The sequence below is a fragment of the Tauraco erythrolophus genome, chromosome 24, assembly GCF_009769465.1.
Source record: "Tauraco erythrolophus isolate bTauEry1 chromosome 24, bTauEry1.pri, whole genome shotgun sequence".
NCBI classification, from domain to species: Eukaryota; Metazoa; Chordata; class Aves; order Musophagiformes; family Musophagidae; genus Tauraco; species Tauraco erythrolophus.
The window spans coordinates 6,734,739-6,749,448 of NC_141488.1; the positions used below are offsets into that span (position 1 = coordinate 6,734,739).

Consider the following 14,710-nt stretch of genomic DNA (forward strand, 5'->3'; position numbering starts at 1 on the left):
GTCAAGACACTGGTGCTTGACCACATTACTGTCAACTCCACTCTTTGGGAGCTCCCACAGGCTGCCCAAGCCCATTGTCCCATGATACCCACTGCCAGTTGAGTCCTCATGGACCAAGCAGACCCTGAAGCACCAACCCAGGAGCAACTGTGGTGTGAGCTTTGGGCAAGGGCTACAAGAGGTCACACTTGATATAACCTTATATACCTATCTAAGTCTGGGCCTAAAACCTTCACTGCTCATCTGAAGGACACTAGATGAAAGTCAATTGATCTCAACTGGATCCTAACTATTTTTGAACAAGAGGCTCCTTGCTGCTCCCAAGCTACGTCATTTCCTGTCAGGACTTCTATCCATCTTTAATTTCTTTTTTTAGGTCTCTTTCTTTCCCAACATTTTTTTTTTTTAGTTTCAGTCATCAGTAAATCAAAACCTTTTATTATTATTACAAAAGTACCTGTTGTAACAAGAACTGAGCTAACAGAAACAATCCCTGTCATTCATTTGACAAAAAATTAGAAAACAAACTGAGTTCAGTGCTCCATGATTATTTGACTGACACTTCCTCCTAAGCAAAATCATCTGTGCAGACACCACCTTCCAGAGCCATGTAAAATCATGGCCATAACTGAGCAGCTGAGGGTTAGAACCGAAGTCCAATAGTCCTTCAGATCTGAACAACAAACGCCTCTGCCTACAATGGCAAAAGGCCTCCCCCAAGGTCAGCACCATAAACCTTCACTATGGGTTATCTGACGAGGACCCTGCCAGACAGAGCTATTATCCTTTCTCCTGAAAGGCTGCAAACACCAAAGGGATCATTCTCTCTCCAGGTGCATGTACAGACTAGCAGGAAAGGGGATAAAACATACCTTCACATCTGAGCACGGCGTTGTTCCAGACCACGTTTCCTTCCTTCAAGATGCAGGTGATGGTTTCCGAGCCGTGGGTCCTAATGAAGCCCTCGTCGCACAGGAAGGACACCGAGCTGCCGAGCTGGAGGCTGTCGCCAAACCGCTTTCCGTTGACAGGCACGCCGGGGTCAGGGCACTCGTTATGCCTGAACGCTAAGAGGGAAAGACAAGAGAACAGTCAGTGCCTTGTTTCCCTCACCTCTGTCCAATTAAAAAGTGTGCTGGGCTACAAACTCAGAAATTAAACAATAATTTCACATCTTTCCTACGGTGACGACAGCAGTGGATCTTGCCCCTGCACAGCAAACCTTCCTCGCAGAGGAGGCCAAATAGCACAGACTTGAACTTGGCCCAGCAAAGCTACTGTGTTCCACATGGACAAGTCAGTCTGTGGCAGAAATCATGTCACCACCTCTTCTCTAAACTGCTAAGTCACCCAAGTATTTCTTTGCACTGTTCAACTTTTCGTCCAGTTGAAGTCACTTAGATTTTTCCGTTCCCTGTCTCTACTGCAAGCCTTCATTTGCAAACCCAGAGAGGAAGGATGAGACTAAAACCATTTGCATCCAAGAGGTGCTAAGACACAGGGGCCAGAAAAGAGCCTGCAGACCTCAATTATCATCTCAGAAATCTCTCACATGTACAAATACCCAAAATAGAGAAAGATTATTTGAAAGTCTAAAAATACCACCATGCATGCATCCGCATAGAAGGGAGAGAAGTTAGTCATTAATAAGAAAAAGTGAAAGTTTTAATGCCCTGTGGTTAAAAGCAAGGGGTGTCTCAGCATGTTCTGTGATTGACTGCCATGTAGTCCCCAACCTTGCTCGTCATCGTCACTAGGCTAAAACGAAGGACAGGCAGCAATTACCTTTCTAGGTGTTGCAAAGTTGCCTACAGAACTGCACGGACACACAGCTCTGTTTAAAGCCCTGCCCTTTTCCAGCAGCTAAAAACTAGGCCAGCCAACCAATTAGAAAGCCAGTCTATAGCCTTAGCTCCCTATGAAGTGCATAATTATGTACTATACCTTCATACGCTGGGAGGTGGTCTTCAGAGATGAGCAGCGTATGAAAGATTAAAGCCTCCAGGTTAATTACACACACATGCTCTTAGTATCTTTCGTGCACTTGACCAAATTCAGATGGAGTTCTGGATTTCCTACAGAGCATCGCTGCTTTTATAATATCTTGTTCCATACACCACTGAAGGGGAAAACACAGGCTGAACCTGTCCCTTGTGCTCCTGTACCCATCCCTTGCAGCACTACGTTGTCTCCTGTCTCATACCTACGCTGAAGGGAAGGATGGCAAGGTCTCTGAGAAAGGCTCAGGAGCTCCCTTTCGGCAGCTCAAGTAGTCAGAACAGATTAACCCACGTGTACTTAAGAGTAATTTACAACAATGAAAAATTTGCTTAAAAAACATCTTCATAGAGGGGACAGCCACAGCTCCCAACACGGGTATGCGATGCGCTGGAGATATGCACTGGAGGGCACCGCCAGTGCTTCTGGACGAGGTGTCTCCCTACTTACACGGTCTAGGACTCGATCCTGGCTGTGTGGTACTACTTCATCTGATGAGCCTTCAGCCTGCTGTAGTGTGGCAAATGATTTCTTAAGACCTCTGATTTTTATTTTTTAAATAGAGGATTTGCAATCATAGCTAGAAAGGCTATTAATTTAGCTGTGCCACTAAAGGCTATTATAACAAAGTCATTTATCAGTTCTGCTGGATAGGTTTAATAATGCTCTTTAGAAAATTATAGGACAATACGAGGATAAAATTACCGTAGCATTCATTTGAGATTTGAAGACTGGACTTACATGAAGCCAAATACATCTGTACAAGTTTCAATGCTTTATATCGTAAGACATTGCTACAAGTTTTCCTTTATCTTCAGAGTCCTGCATGCTTTCAGGTGTCAGCATGTGATGACAGCACCGACTGATGAACACAACCATCTGAGTTCCACTGGCTCTTCCTGATCTGCATCGAGCCGTCCACAAAGCAGCGTCTATCGTCTCACCCCAGTGAGCAGAAGGGAGGCACAGAGGGGGAGAGCAGAGAGCCCACGTAACGCAGCAAGCTGAAGGGAGAAGAGAAGCCCTGGCTCCTCCGTGGACAGATAATCCAGGGCCAAACTGCTTCTTTCACCACTGGACAACATTTAAACTTCACCACCAGAAAGAACTTGTGCCACCAGCTCTAAGCTTGAAACCAATCCTCGATCACCCGACTGCCAATCTGAAGTAATCTTCAGGTTTCAGACTTACTCTGCATTTGCAATAGTTTTAGTGAGATCAAACTCTTGCCTGTTAATCCCCAACAAGAATTCAGAGCTTGAAATGAAAACCAGAAGCAAGAACGGAGCACTTACTGGTGAAGGTTATGTTGAAGCCTCTCTTCTCCATGGAGTGGTCGGTCTGGAACTCCAGCCTGGCTACGTGACCGCTGCTGGTCAGAGAGGAGGGGATCTGGTTTCCTGAGAAGGTCCCCAGCACCGGAGACTCGGCAGTCCCACCATCCTTCACGGCTAGGAAATCAAACTGAGGCTCCACATCAAAATCATTGAAAGCCAAGTGAATTCGGCTCTCAGGTTTAGCTATGATTAACCAAACACAGTGCAAGCTGCTTCCGTATTCTTCAGGGTAATTTGGTGACAGCACAATCCCAGATGGGGTGGTGAAGTTGAAAAAGCAGGAAACTGCAATAAGAAATCACCATCAATCACGCAGCACGGTGCTCCTACACGCTGCTCTGCCATGCTTCCCCCTCCCCTTTATCCTTTGAGCTGGGTGATTCCTGCAAATTCCCAACTGCTTCGCCTCTCAGAGACAATTAAAGAAAAGAAGGGCTCAGTGCTCCATTCACTGCTGGATGTCAGTGATTTATTTGCATGGGGGAGAAGTGGCTTCAAAGCAGTCTCCACGCCTGGTTTGGGTGGATTTGTAATTTTCCAGCCTGGCACAGTGGTGCCCCTTTGCTCCACAACGTGCTTCCTCACGTCTGTGTCGGCTTTGTGCCACGCACAGCGGAGCACGGGCTGCTTCTACTGCACGAAGAACATGTCACCAGCCAGGTGGGGACTGGGTATTTTGCAGGTGAATTCTCCTGCATATTCATTCATAGATTTCTAGGTTGGAAAGGACCTTAGAGATCATCGAGTCCAACCATCCCTAATCCCCGTTAAACCATATCCCTAAGTAGTTCATCCACCCTATTCTTAAACGCATCCAGGGATGGGGACTCAACCACCTCCCCTGGGCAAATATCCCTGAGAGGAAACCTACACAAGAACAAATGCGTGACTGCAGTGAGTGCAAAACAAAAACAGCATCACTGCTATTAAGGATAACTTGCTTAATGTCTTCTGTGGTGGCCAACAACTCGGCACAACCTGCAAATCCTGATGTAAGGAATCCACGCAGCCCTGAGCCCACGCAGACCCAGGCTCCTCTATCTGAAGCTTTATAGAGCTTCAGAGCGCAGCGCAGATTTTTCAAGAGTTGCTCAAAAATCTGCACTTTTAGTTTACTTTTGTTTGCCAAAAGCCATTTTCACCCATGCTCAACAGCTGTAACCATACCCAGGCAGTCCCACTGCATTTAGACGAACTCCTCACATTGAAACCGTTCTCATCCTGTATTAAATATTTGTATGATACAGCAATAAATCACCAACTCCTTTGAGAAAGAGCTGTGAGTCAATTGGCCTTTGTCTATCTCCTTGGGCAGCTGTTTATCTCAGCACTGAAAAATGAAGGCTGCTGTTTGGTTTCAGTAGTGACTTCACTGCACAAGGCAAGGAACAGCTCAAGAACCTTCCCAAGTTTCCACCACGTGCCAGGGGCTCGGGACAACCCAAAGCAAGTGCTGGCCAACTGTGACCTGCAGCCCAAGTGGAGGGGCTGCTCCCCTTCCCATGACAAATAAATCACTGACTTCTGCTGGGCTAGCGTGTGACCAAAAAGAGGCATCAAATTAGACTGCCGTTCCCAAGAAAATAATTAAAATCAGTCTTAAAATGAAGTTGAGGGGAAGAGTGCATATGAAAAAAAATCTTCAGCTCTCAAGGGTTTTCAATATATACTGTATTTCAGCTGACAAGGTCCATTAATTTGAAAAAGCAAGGCTGCCTTTTAAGTGGTACCTACCCAATGTGCTTTATATTTTATGTATGTATGCTTTACTCATCTTTTTCCCCACCATCACCCTTGGTAAAAATCCATTACTTCGAACATACATCTCACTAATTCCCAGCAAAAGGACATCACATAGAGGATGAGACTGGTCTTAGGTTGGCATTTACACAATTATTTGGTTCAATGCTCACCCTCCCTCTGTTATTTTCCCTCTGTCTTCCTTCAACGCTTAATGGTTTCGGATCAAATAAGATGGACGTTACCCTGACGTTATCAAGGCTAAGAGCTACACAATCTATTTCCTGCTCTCAGCAACAAAGAGAACAGATTAAAGAGAAAACAAACTGCAAAATATCCTCAGGATTATGGTGCTCTACTAGCTGCTGAAATATCAAGGGATGCTGTCAAAGAATTCTACAGCATAAGCTTGGTATAATCTGCCTAGGAATAGTATTGAAAATAAAGGCATTCACACTCAGAGAAACATCTCAGCAACAGGAGCCCCTCACAGCAGCTGGGTATCTCCTATAAATTTTTAAATCCAAAGTGGCAAATTCATACAGGTCCTACGGTATCACACAGCCAGCAACAGAGGTACAGTTGCTAACGCAGCTATTACGGCTCAGCACTGGTGGCTCGTTTCAGGAAATAACAACAACAAAGAACTTGCTGACAGAAGAAAGAAAAGCAGAGTGAGGGAAGAATATAAAATTAACCTTTGCTAGATAAAACAAAATGACAGATTAAAAAGCACCAGATAAGAAAACCTAAAGTCTCCGCTGCAGGGAAATAAATGACAATTTCCATTTTCCGTAAAATAACAAGCGGAGGAGACGGCCAAGTCACAGGCTGCAGGAGAAAGGCCACTGTCCCATGCACCCATGTCCCAAGGCCATGGCAGGGCACCAACATCCGAGCTCTTGGCACAGGGGCAGCCTGGCTTCGCCTCCCAAAAGGTCACGTCCAGCCCAGGAAGCAATAACTGATCCAGAAGGTTCATTAATCATGATGTCTGTGATGTGAAGGTTTTCTTTATCTTTTTAAGCAGGAGAGGTTTTTCTTCAGCTTGTAAGGGGGTGTTTGGTCAGGGGCTGCACGGGACAGAGCTGACACCAGGATCCACATCAGCCTCTCTGCTTTCTCGGAAGCGCTTTGCCAGACACTCGGATAAAGGCAGCAGCTGTTTAACAATACACAGTGGGACATGCTATCGGAACGAAGACGATGGTACCCAAGAAAGGTGGAAGACAGCTGAGCGCAACCTGTCTCATGGTGGTTTGTGCACCCAAGACAGGAACAAAGTGCCTCCAAGGAGTGAGCAGGGAGAGGAGTCAGCCTGCAGCCTGTCCGGCACGATCCCGGAGCCAGGAACAGTCGTGACTCTGAGGTCTTGAGCTGAGAGGTTGGAATTACTATTTATTATGGACGTTCTAAAATGTTATGAGATGACATTTCATTACATGAATAGCATAGGTTCAAATTTATAAGCCTATGCTGATCTTTGCCAATAATTATTATACTGATCAAGTACTACAAATAAGAAAAATCCCTTTATTAAATACAGCAGAATAAATCACAGCAAAACTCAGTAGAAACAGAGTACCTAAACAAAGCCAGTGAGATCCATGTCATTAACAAGTGAGTACAAGATATTTATTCAAGTCTTCACAAACATTACCAAGATTCTGCATTTATTTAGAGCAGTAAACCAGTGAAGAAAGAGCCTACTGCTGCACAGCTACTTGGTTCTGTGCTTTCAGCCAGAAGCTATTTCTGCATTTGTCTGGTCAGCCGAAGCACAACGTGCTTCTCTCTTCTTCTGCCTTCAAAAGGTGCTGTCTCCTCCCAGACGGTCTCACTTCTGCGGGGCATGGCTGGTGGCCCACACACTCCATCTCCGCTCATCCGCACATGAGAGCCCAGGGCTGATCCCGGGGAGGGGGCACACCTGCAGTGCCCAGGAACAGGGAAGGCACCAGGTTCAGGAGCTGAAAAGCCAAGCAGAAAATCGCTGTAATAATTTCAGTCTCCATGGAAACAATTAAAAAAAAAAAATCCTGACTTCTCTCTCAGCTTTTAGGTATCATTCCCACAGACTCTGACCACTTGGGAAAGAGCTTGAAGACAGTAACGGATTTTCTGCCTTACCTTTCCTTTTTAAGAAGATCCCTCCTCTAGGCATAGCTCGATGATGGACTGGAAAAATAGGACCTCAGCAGGAGCCTGGTTAATAACCGGCATGCCTCGCTCGGGGAAGCGCTCGTCCCGAATAGCTAACAGTGCTGGAAGCTCAGGGCACTGCTCAAGCTGCGAAGCAAAGTGCTTTACGTTTTGTATTTTCCACTTTCTGTATCTGCTGTTTCAACAACCACATCTGCATCACAATGCGCTTTCCTCCTGAAAACCCTGAGGCACCAACAGGGCAAGGAGGAGGTGAGGGAACGGAGTCTAGAGCAAATATTAGAACTTTTTTTGTATTTCAGAGCTACCAACTCTCCAGCTCACTCTGATGGAGAAGCTGTCACTGCCAGCGTGCGGCTAACCGGGGGCGGGAGAGCGGGTGTGTTAAGAATAATGAAAAATAGACCTGGTTTGGGTACCAGATCCTGAGGAAAACATCATCAGTGAACTTAAAATAGACCATACAGGAGCCTCTGTGCATGTGGAAGAGGGCTACACCACCAAGGCAGGTTTCATTTCTACCCACTCCAAACAGGAGCAGTGAGTCGGTTACCAGGAATAACATAAGTTTCTTAAACTTACTGGAAGATGCTGTGATCCCCACTGGGACAGCGTTGGGCTGCCTGTCTGCCAGGGTTTCTGCAGCCATCTGTCATTCAGGAGGTGCTCCAAGGCTTCTGCACGAAGACAGGATCCTTTCCTGTGCATCCCTGTCTATCTTGAGGGAACTCTCCCCCTCCCTGGGGAATCAGTGGCGGTGTCCGCAAGACGATGGAAGTTTAATCGTCGCTTTTTTGGCAAAAAACCCAAAGCATCCTAGTGATCTTGTGATGCACCTTTCTCGTTTGGCTCCTTCATGACTTAGCAGTGTCCTTCCTCCGCTGCAGTGCCGGGAGCCGTCTGCCCACTGCCACACCGCGCTCGTCTCCGGCAGCCTGGGAGCTGCTCATTCAGCAGCAGGGCTGGACTCCACTCTGCACGCAGTCCCGCGGTCCGGGCACACCAAGGATGACTGCAGTAACACCAGGAAGGGCAGGGCACCTTGCAGCACAGAGCTGCAGCTGGGCGATGGAAGGTGCACCCCAGGGGTAAGTGCAGCAGAGGGTGTGTGGGCAGGTTCACCCATGTGGAAAAATCCGGTCACTGGGAGCAACTGAAAGAGCCTTGAAAGATAAACTTGCACGCATCGACTCCACCTGCAAACTGGAAACGTCCCATTGCAGCTTTCTCAAACGCCAACTCCACATGTGAATCATGAAGTAACCTAAGGCAGGTGTAAGTGAACTTCTCTACAGAGCAGACTGAGGACAGCAACACAGCACGCACCACACTCCTGTTTTCCAGATGTAGAGGCAGGGGATGGGGACAGAGACAACCTCCTCACCTGGTAAAACCAGTAAGTGTCATTTCAGATTTAGGCTCCTGTAAAGAGAAGCAACCCATCACGCTGAGCAATTGCTGACAGGAATACGGACAGATGCCTTGGCACAGGACAGCTCGTTTATAGCAGCATGAAACCCTATCAGGGTAACAGCTCAACCGATTCAATCAGCAGAATAACAAGCATGGAAACAACCTAATGAACTCCATCCTCCTGATGAGCACCGAGAGAGCAGCTGGGAGCACCTCTGGTGAGCTGCATCACAGCGACGTGGCCTGACACCACTGTGAAGTTCTCTCCTCCAGCCCTCCCTGCGTGCAGGCTCTCTCTGCAGGAGCATCCCTGCTGAGGATGGCATCACGGCTGCTGGGTCGCCACCACAACCGTCTCACACCCTCCAGCTTTATCACTGCAGCCTTCTTGCTGAACCAGGCAAGTACCCCAAGCCCCTAACAACCAGAGAGAAACCAAGAGAACATGTGGAGCAGCAGCTCACAGCAGGAGGCTGTTTCTTCTGGCTCTACAATTGCTAGACAGAACTAAGTAACAGAAGAAAACAGGCTCTTGTTTGACCCAGGTGGACCTCAGCTTTCCTTAGATACAGACATCAAGGGAAACTTAGCAACTCAATCGACCAGTGGCAAGCTGGAAAATGAGCAGCTTGAGACAACTTTCGAGGAAGAGCGGAAGGGACTGGTTTAGCAGCCCCCTGATAAAGTCACAGAAAGGGAAATGGAAAGTTTCCATATAGGTCACACCAAAAAAAAAATGCCTGGGAGTTCATGGGGGACAATAATAACTCAATTCCCTGTTATTAAGAAGGTTCTTGAGTGCATTCCTCCCCAGCACAGCACTTAAACATGCATGTCTACTTAAGCAAACATTTAAATCTCAGTGCTTTGATAAACTAGGGCTGCAATGCAGAACAAGGGCTTTGAGGGAAAGTGCTCTGCTTAAAATTAAGAAGGGAACGGTCTTACATGGCTGCAACCGTGAAACAAGGCTGTTAACAAAAGCTACAAATCCCACATGTATATAGAGATCATGGTAATCCTGCCTTCATTTAATTTGCTTCCCTACTGCCAGAGAAAGACGGGATCTCAACGGCTCAGGGGAAGAGGCTTCAGACAAGGAGCATTTCACCACTGATTTGCTGCTCCTCACCCAAGCCAGATCAAGGGCAAGCAGAAGGTGTTAATGGGTCCTGAAGGACACGCATCTGTCACACAAGTACAGAAACCCTCTAAGCCCTGGAAGTGGCCTCAGCAGGGAACGAGCCCTTTTCTTGGCAGACTTTCAGCTGCACAAAGCCAGGACGCAGCCGGCTGCTTTGCCGAGGTCAGAGTTGATGTGCTTTGGTAGTTTAAGGTTAGCTACCAGTTCCCTTTCCCAACTGGTCTGGCAGAGATCATTAGAGTGTCAGGAAAATCGTATCAGTGTGCTTCATAAAAGCATCACTCAAAAAAACCCCACCAAACCTCCCCCACAGCAAACCAGCTTGGAAACAAAAATTAACAGAATCTCTATGCTTCTTCCAAAGTTCCCTACAAGCAAATGCATCCGCAAGCAGACAAACAAGTCCAATGTTAGCTAGAAAAAGAAAACCTGTTTACAGCTGGAGGGAGAAACATTGAGTTCAACTGTTCCATCAGCAGTGCAAAAAGAAAAAGGGATTAAAAGAAATAATATGAGGAACACACAATGGATCAGGTTTCATAGGAAGAATGAGAATGAGAGCCTATGCTACAGCACAGAAGTCAAAAAACTCAATTAAATTGAAAAAAATCCCTTAATTCCTTCAAAAAAGATCATCTAGAATTTCTGATTAAAGAATTATTGGACATCAAAAGATCATTCTGACCAGCTTATCTGTCCGCCTCCTTAATACTGACGATGAAACAATTCCTGCTTCCTATAGATCTCCAGAAAGGAGTATCCAATCTCAATTTATAAATGTTTAGGTATGGAGAACCCATCACTGCCTTCAAGAGACTGTTTCAAGGGTTAACTACCCTCTCTGTTAAAAAGCTATTATTTTTTAAAAGGCAAACTATGCTTTTGTCACTGCGAACTTGAGACATACTTTTCTCCAAATTACTCTTCACAGGGAAGGCTCCAAATGTTGCTGTGAATAGTGGGCAGGAAAAGCAGGAGAGAGAAGAAAGAAAAAAAGAAAGAAAGAAAATAACGACCAACTGACAATTTAATTGAGAGCTAAATGAAAAACTTGTTAAGTGACATGAAATTACACGGTTCTGTTCAGCAGTACATTGCTGGGAAAGCATCTCTTGCACTTTGCATTTCCAGCTGCTAATCCTGAACGTTTGCAGCAGACAGTGCACACAACAGGTTGGCCACTCAGCTCGGAACCAAAATCTGCACTCTTTGCAAAGAGGAGCCAAGATTATTCAGCAGGTATAATAGACCCATATGGGATTAACAAAAAAAAAGCAGTAATTAGCAGTAAGGAAAAGAGGGATTTTATACTGGTATTAAGGAAAATCAGATGTTTAAAAGACTGGAAAAATGCACAAAGTCATAAAGCTTCCAAAGAGGACGATCACATTAGTGCCATCCACCTGCGTGGAAGGACGGGGGATCCTGGGCTGTGCTGACCTCCTGATGGAGCCAACTCAAAGACAACTCTCACCAACGTGAGGGATTTCGTTGGTGCTCAGTTTGGTCTGAGAGGGTCAGTGCACCGTTCACAACTGGGCAGCCCAGATCTCCAGTGCCAGTGGGCAACAGTACCACTGCTTCCCAGTGTTCCCACAGGTCACAGCGAGCGTGAGCAAATCCGTGCAGAGAAATGGGCTCTGGTTGAAGTTTTCAAGTGAACACGAAGGGAAGAAAGCATAACACCTGCTCTGAAGCCAGAGAAGATAAGACAATTTAACACAATTTCAATTGGAAGCGCTTTGGAAAACACCTTCTGCTCTGTTTAGAGGAATATTATGCACGACTACAGCTCCAAGTGGGTCTACAGTACAAAGAGTTCACAATAACACAACAAAAAGTCCCTGGAAACTCATCAAGATCCTAAAGCAAGACCAGAGCAACACCAAGACCCCCGCAACGACCCTACCAGATCAATGGATGTAACGGGGCTGGAGGAGCCCAGAAGTACTCTGAAACAGCACAAGGCAAATGACGGCCCCTCATGTAAACATACACATGTATACATCATACACACACACACGTGTGCACGTGTTCGTCCTCAGTCTTTGTGGAGCTGCAGCCAAGCGACGCCAAACCAACCCACCCCCCAAGTTCAGTGCAGAAACCTCCACCCCAGGTTCGCTCGATGCACATGTTTTAATTTACCTTTGGAACACGTGGCAACGGGTCCAGAAAACTTGCCGTTTGCGAAGTCTGAGATCAATGAACTCAACTTGTATCAGAAAATAAACTGGTTTCAGAAACGACCCTCCCAGAGCAACTGGCAGAGGACGGTTAAAACAAGGCAAAAACTCTGCCTTTGCTCGGGGAGGTGGTTACAGACGATGTACGCCGCCACGACGGTTTATGCCACACTACCACGTAAAACGACGGCACTGCTTGGCACGAGTCAACCATTCAGCTGAGGGGGCAGGGCTGGAAGCTCAGGGGTTGTAGGTGACGGGCTCGGAGGGGCCGGGCTGTGGGGAGGAGGAAGAGGGGAGAGAAGGGGAGCTGCTGGAAAGGAATAGTAAAGAACCTTGTTAAGACCTCCTGAACTGCTGCAGAAACCCTCTGAGAGCGCTATGCCCCCGCAGAGGGGACATCAGCTATTCCATTCCTTAGCAAGGAAACAAACATTGTGAAATAAATGTTGGTCACAGACCATGTGTTGCAGCAGGGCCTTCCATGGCAAGAGTTCACACGGAATTCAGATCATGAGTTTCTGCCCCCTATACATACGTATGTTTAAACATAATTCCAACCATGTACCTAACGTGATGGCACTGCTGGAACGCCCTGCGCCCCGGCTACGTCTATCCAGGCTTTCATCATCATTCTCACTGCAGTATCCAAACAACCCACCGGCTTCCCATTACAGCTGTAATTATGGGCTGGTTCCCTATTCATAAGCTTAATCATCTCCTCAGCCACAGGTAACTGTAGACTTCAGTTTGAATATTATACCCCTTATGAGTTCCTACCATCAGAGCACAAGCTTCACCTAAGTAGCGCAATGGTTCTCCTCAGGTAACTCTTATCTGTGTGACATCTCCTAAGCCCATTTGCTGTCCCTCCATTTGCTGCCCCTCCAGAAACCCCAACATAGCTCTGTACGAAAGCAATGGCTCAGGTTATCCTGGGTTATGGAACTGCCACAGCCTTTGATAGATTCCACAGGTCTGTAACTTTGAAAATGCAAGTGTCAGAGCGAACGACGGTAACTACAAAGCTGATTCAAGCACTCTGAGGTGCTGCAGAACAGGGAAAAAGAGAGGTCTTCAGTATCCAGTCACCACTGAGACCAGACACGTAGCACAGCAGCAGACACCAAGCTCAGAGAACAGACAGATGGAGGATTGTGCTACCCCATCCAGCTACAGCACTGCAGGTTCCCGGGCTCCAGGTCAGTTGTTCCAAGTATCTCAGATCAGCAGAGAGAATCTGAACACGCACAGCGATGCCAGGGATACCCTGCTTAGAAGGGGTTTGCAGAAGACACGCGCTAAGAAAGTCTTGCAAAGTTTCTGAAGTGCCCTCTGTGCTCACCCTGGCGGGTTAAGGGATGCGATGACACAAAGAGGATGAAGATGGAAGGTCTGTTATCACGAAGGCACAGCCAGCCACGAGTTAAGAACCCGCTGCAATAAGCAGACGCATTACTTAAATGGTTTGTGTTGCTTTGTCATCGGAGCGCCAGGAAATGAGTTCTCCACAATAAATTCTGTCTGCTCATAAATCACCTGCTCAGGACAGCAGGACGCACCGCCGCGCGCGGCTTCATCTCCGTCTGCGTTTGTCACACGTTTGCGGCCGGAATCAGCAGCACTGACTTGTTTGCAGATTCCAGCCAGCAGCACAGACATCAGGGTACCTTATTTTGCCACCTCACACCGAACACATTTAACGCTCTCCCAACATTTCCAGAGTCGTTACTAATCCCACCACGGATTTCATGCCGGGTTACACATTTTGTCATGCAGCCTCTCTGATTCACACACACTAATATGATGCTGTCTAGAATAAAAGCAAGGGAGTAAAGGTGTAGAGAGGGGTAGGAAATACTTTTTCCACTACCTATGTGTTGTCTTGTTGATTCATAAATACCCAAAACCAGAGGGCCACAGAGAACAGACTACAACAGACTTATTTTAACTAAAAGATTCACACCTGTGGTATGCTTGGCACAGACTGCTGACTGGGGTTTGATTTGATGCCCCTGTTCAGCATCTATCTACAAAAAAATATTTCTACTTTACTGGAAAGTCTCCCTTCTATACTACTATGACCCAACCCTCTCATACTGGGCACAAGCTACAGGTTTAGTCTCACTGCAAACTGCCAGCAAGAACCTCAACCAGACCATCAGCTGTTCAAATTCATTTCAACTTCTAGGAAAGGAAAAAAAAAAAACCAAACCACCAACTTCTAACCCTAAGCACAGAAACGGTCTTAACACTTCCCACTTCAAAGGTAACCAGAGAAATTCCATTTTCCCCATCAGAATCCTTAGCTGATTTGCTTACACAGAACACCAAGCAGGGAGGGAGTCACAGCATCTGGAAAAGGCAAAACAAAGTCATTGCTTCCTTTCCCCAACAGACCTTCTCAAACACTCTGAGCTTAAATCAGTGTTTGGAAAGCAAGGCAGTTACTTGTAACTGGTTTCCCATGTTCTGCCATAAACTGCCAGTGCAGGGACGCTAAAGCTCCCACTTCTCCCACAGCTCCTGAAGAACCCACGTTCAGCTCCAAAGGGCTTGCTCCCCCCGAGCTGTGCAATCCCTTCGGTACGGATCGAGTCCTGCCACACCACAAATGAGCATTTTGTACTGGAGAATCTAACACCAGCATATCTATTTATCTGCATAGTGAATACATGCTTTTAAAAATTAACATTTCTTTTCTCTCTATCCATTTCCCCCATATTTTT

At 46.6% G+C, this 14,710-nt stretch overlaps 1 protein-coding gene across 1 annotated transcript in view; it reads right to left on the reverse strand.

The window, feature by feature from the left end:
* Positions 1 to 14,710, reverse strand: part of CSMD2 (CUB and Sushi multiple domains 2) — a 287,646-nt gene that overhangs the window by 106,949 nt on the left and 165,987 nt on the right. Inside the window, exons 14-15 of the mRNA XM_086626228.1 lie at positions 3,294 to 3,620; positions 873 to 1,067 (exon numbers count right to left, since the gene is read on the reverse strand). Coding sequence (XP_086482354.1) covers positions 873 to 1,067; positions 3,294 to 3,620 — 522 coding nt within the window. The remainder of the gene's footprint in view (positions 1 to 872; positions 1,068 to 3,293; positions 3,621 to 14,710) is intronic.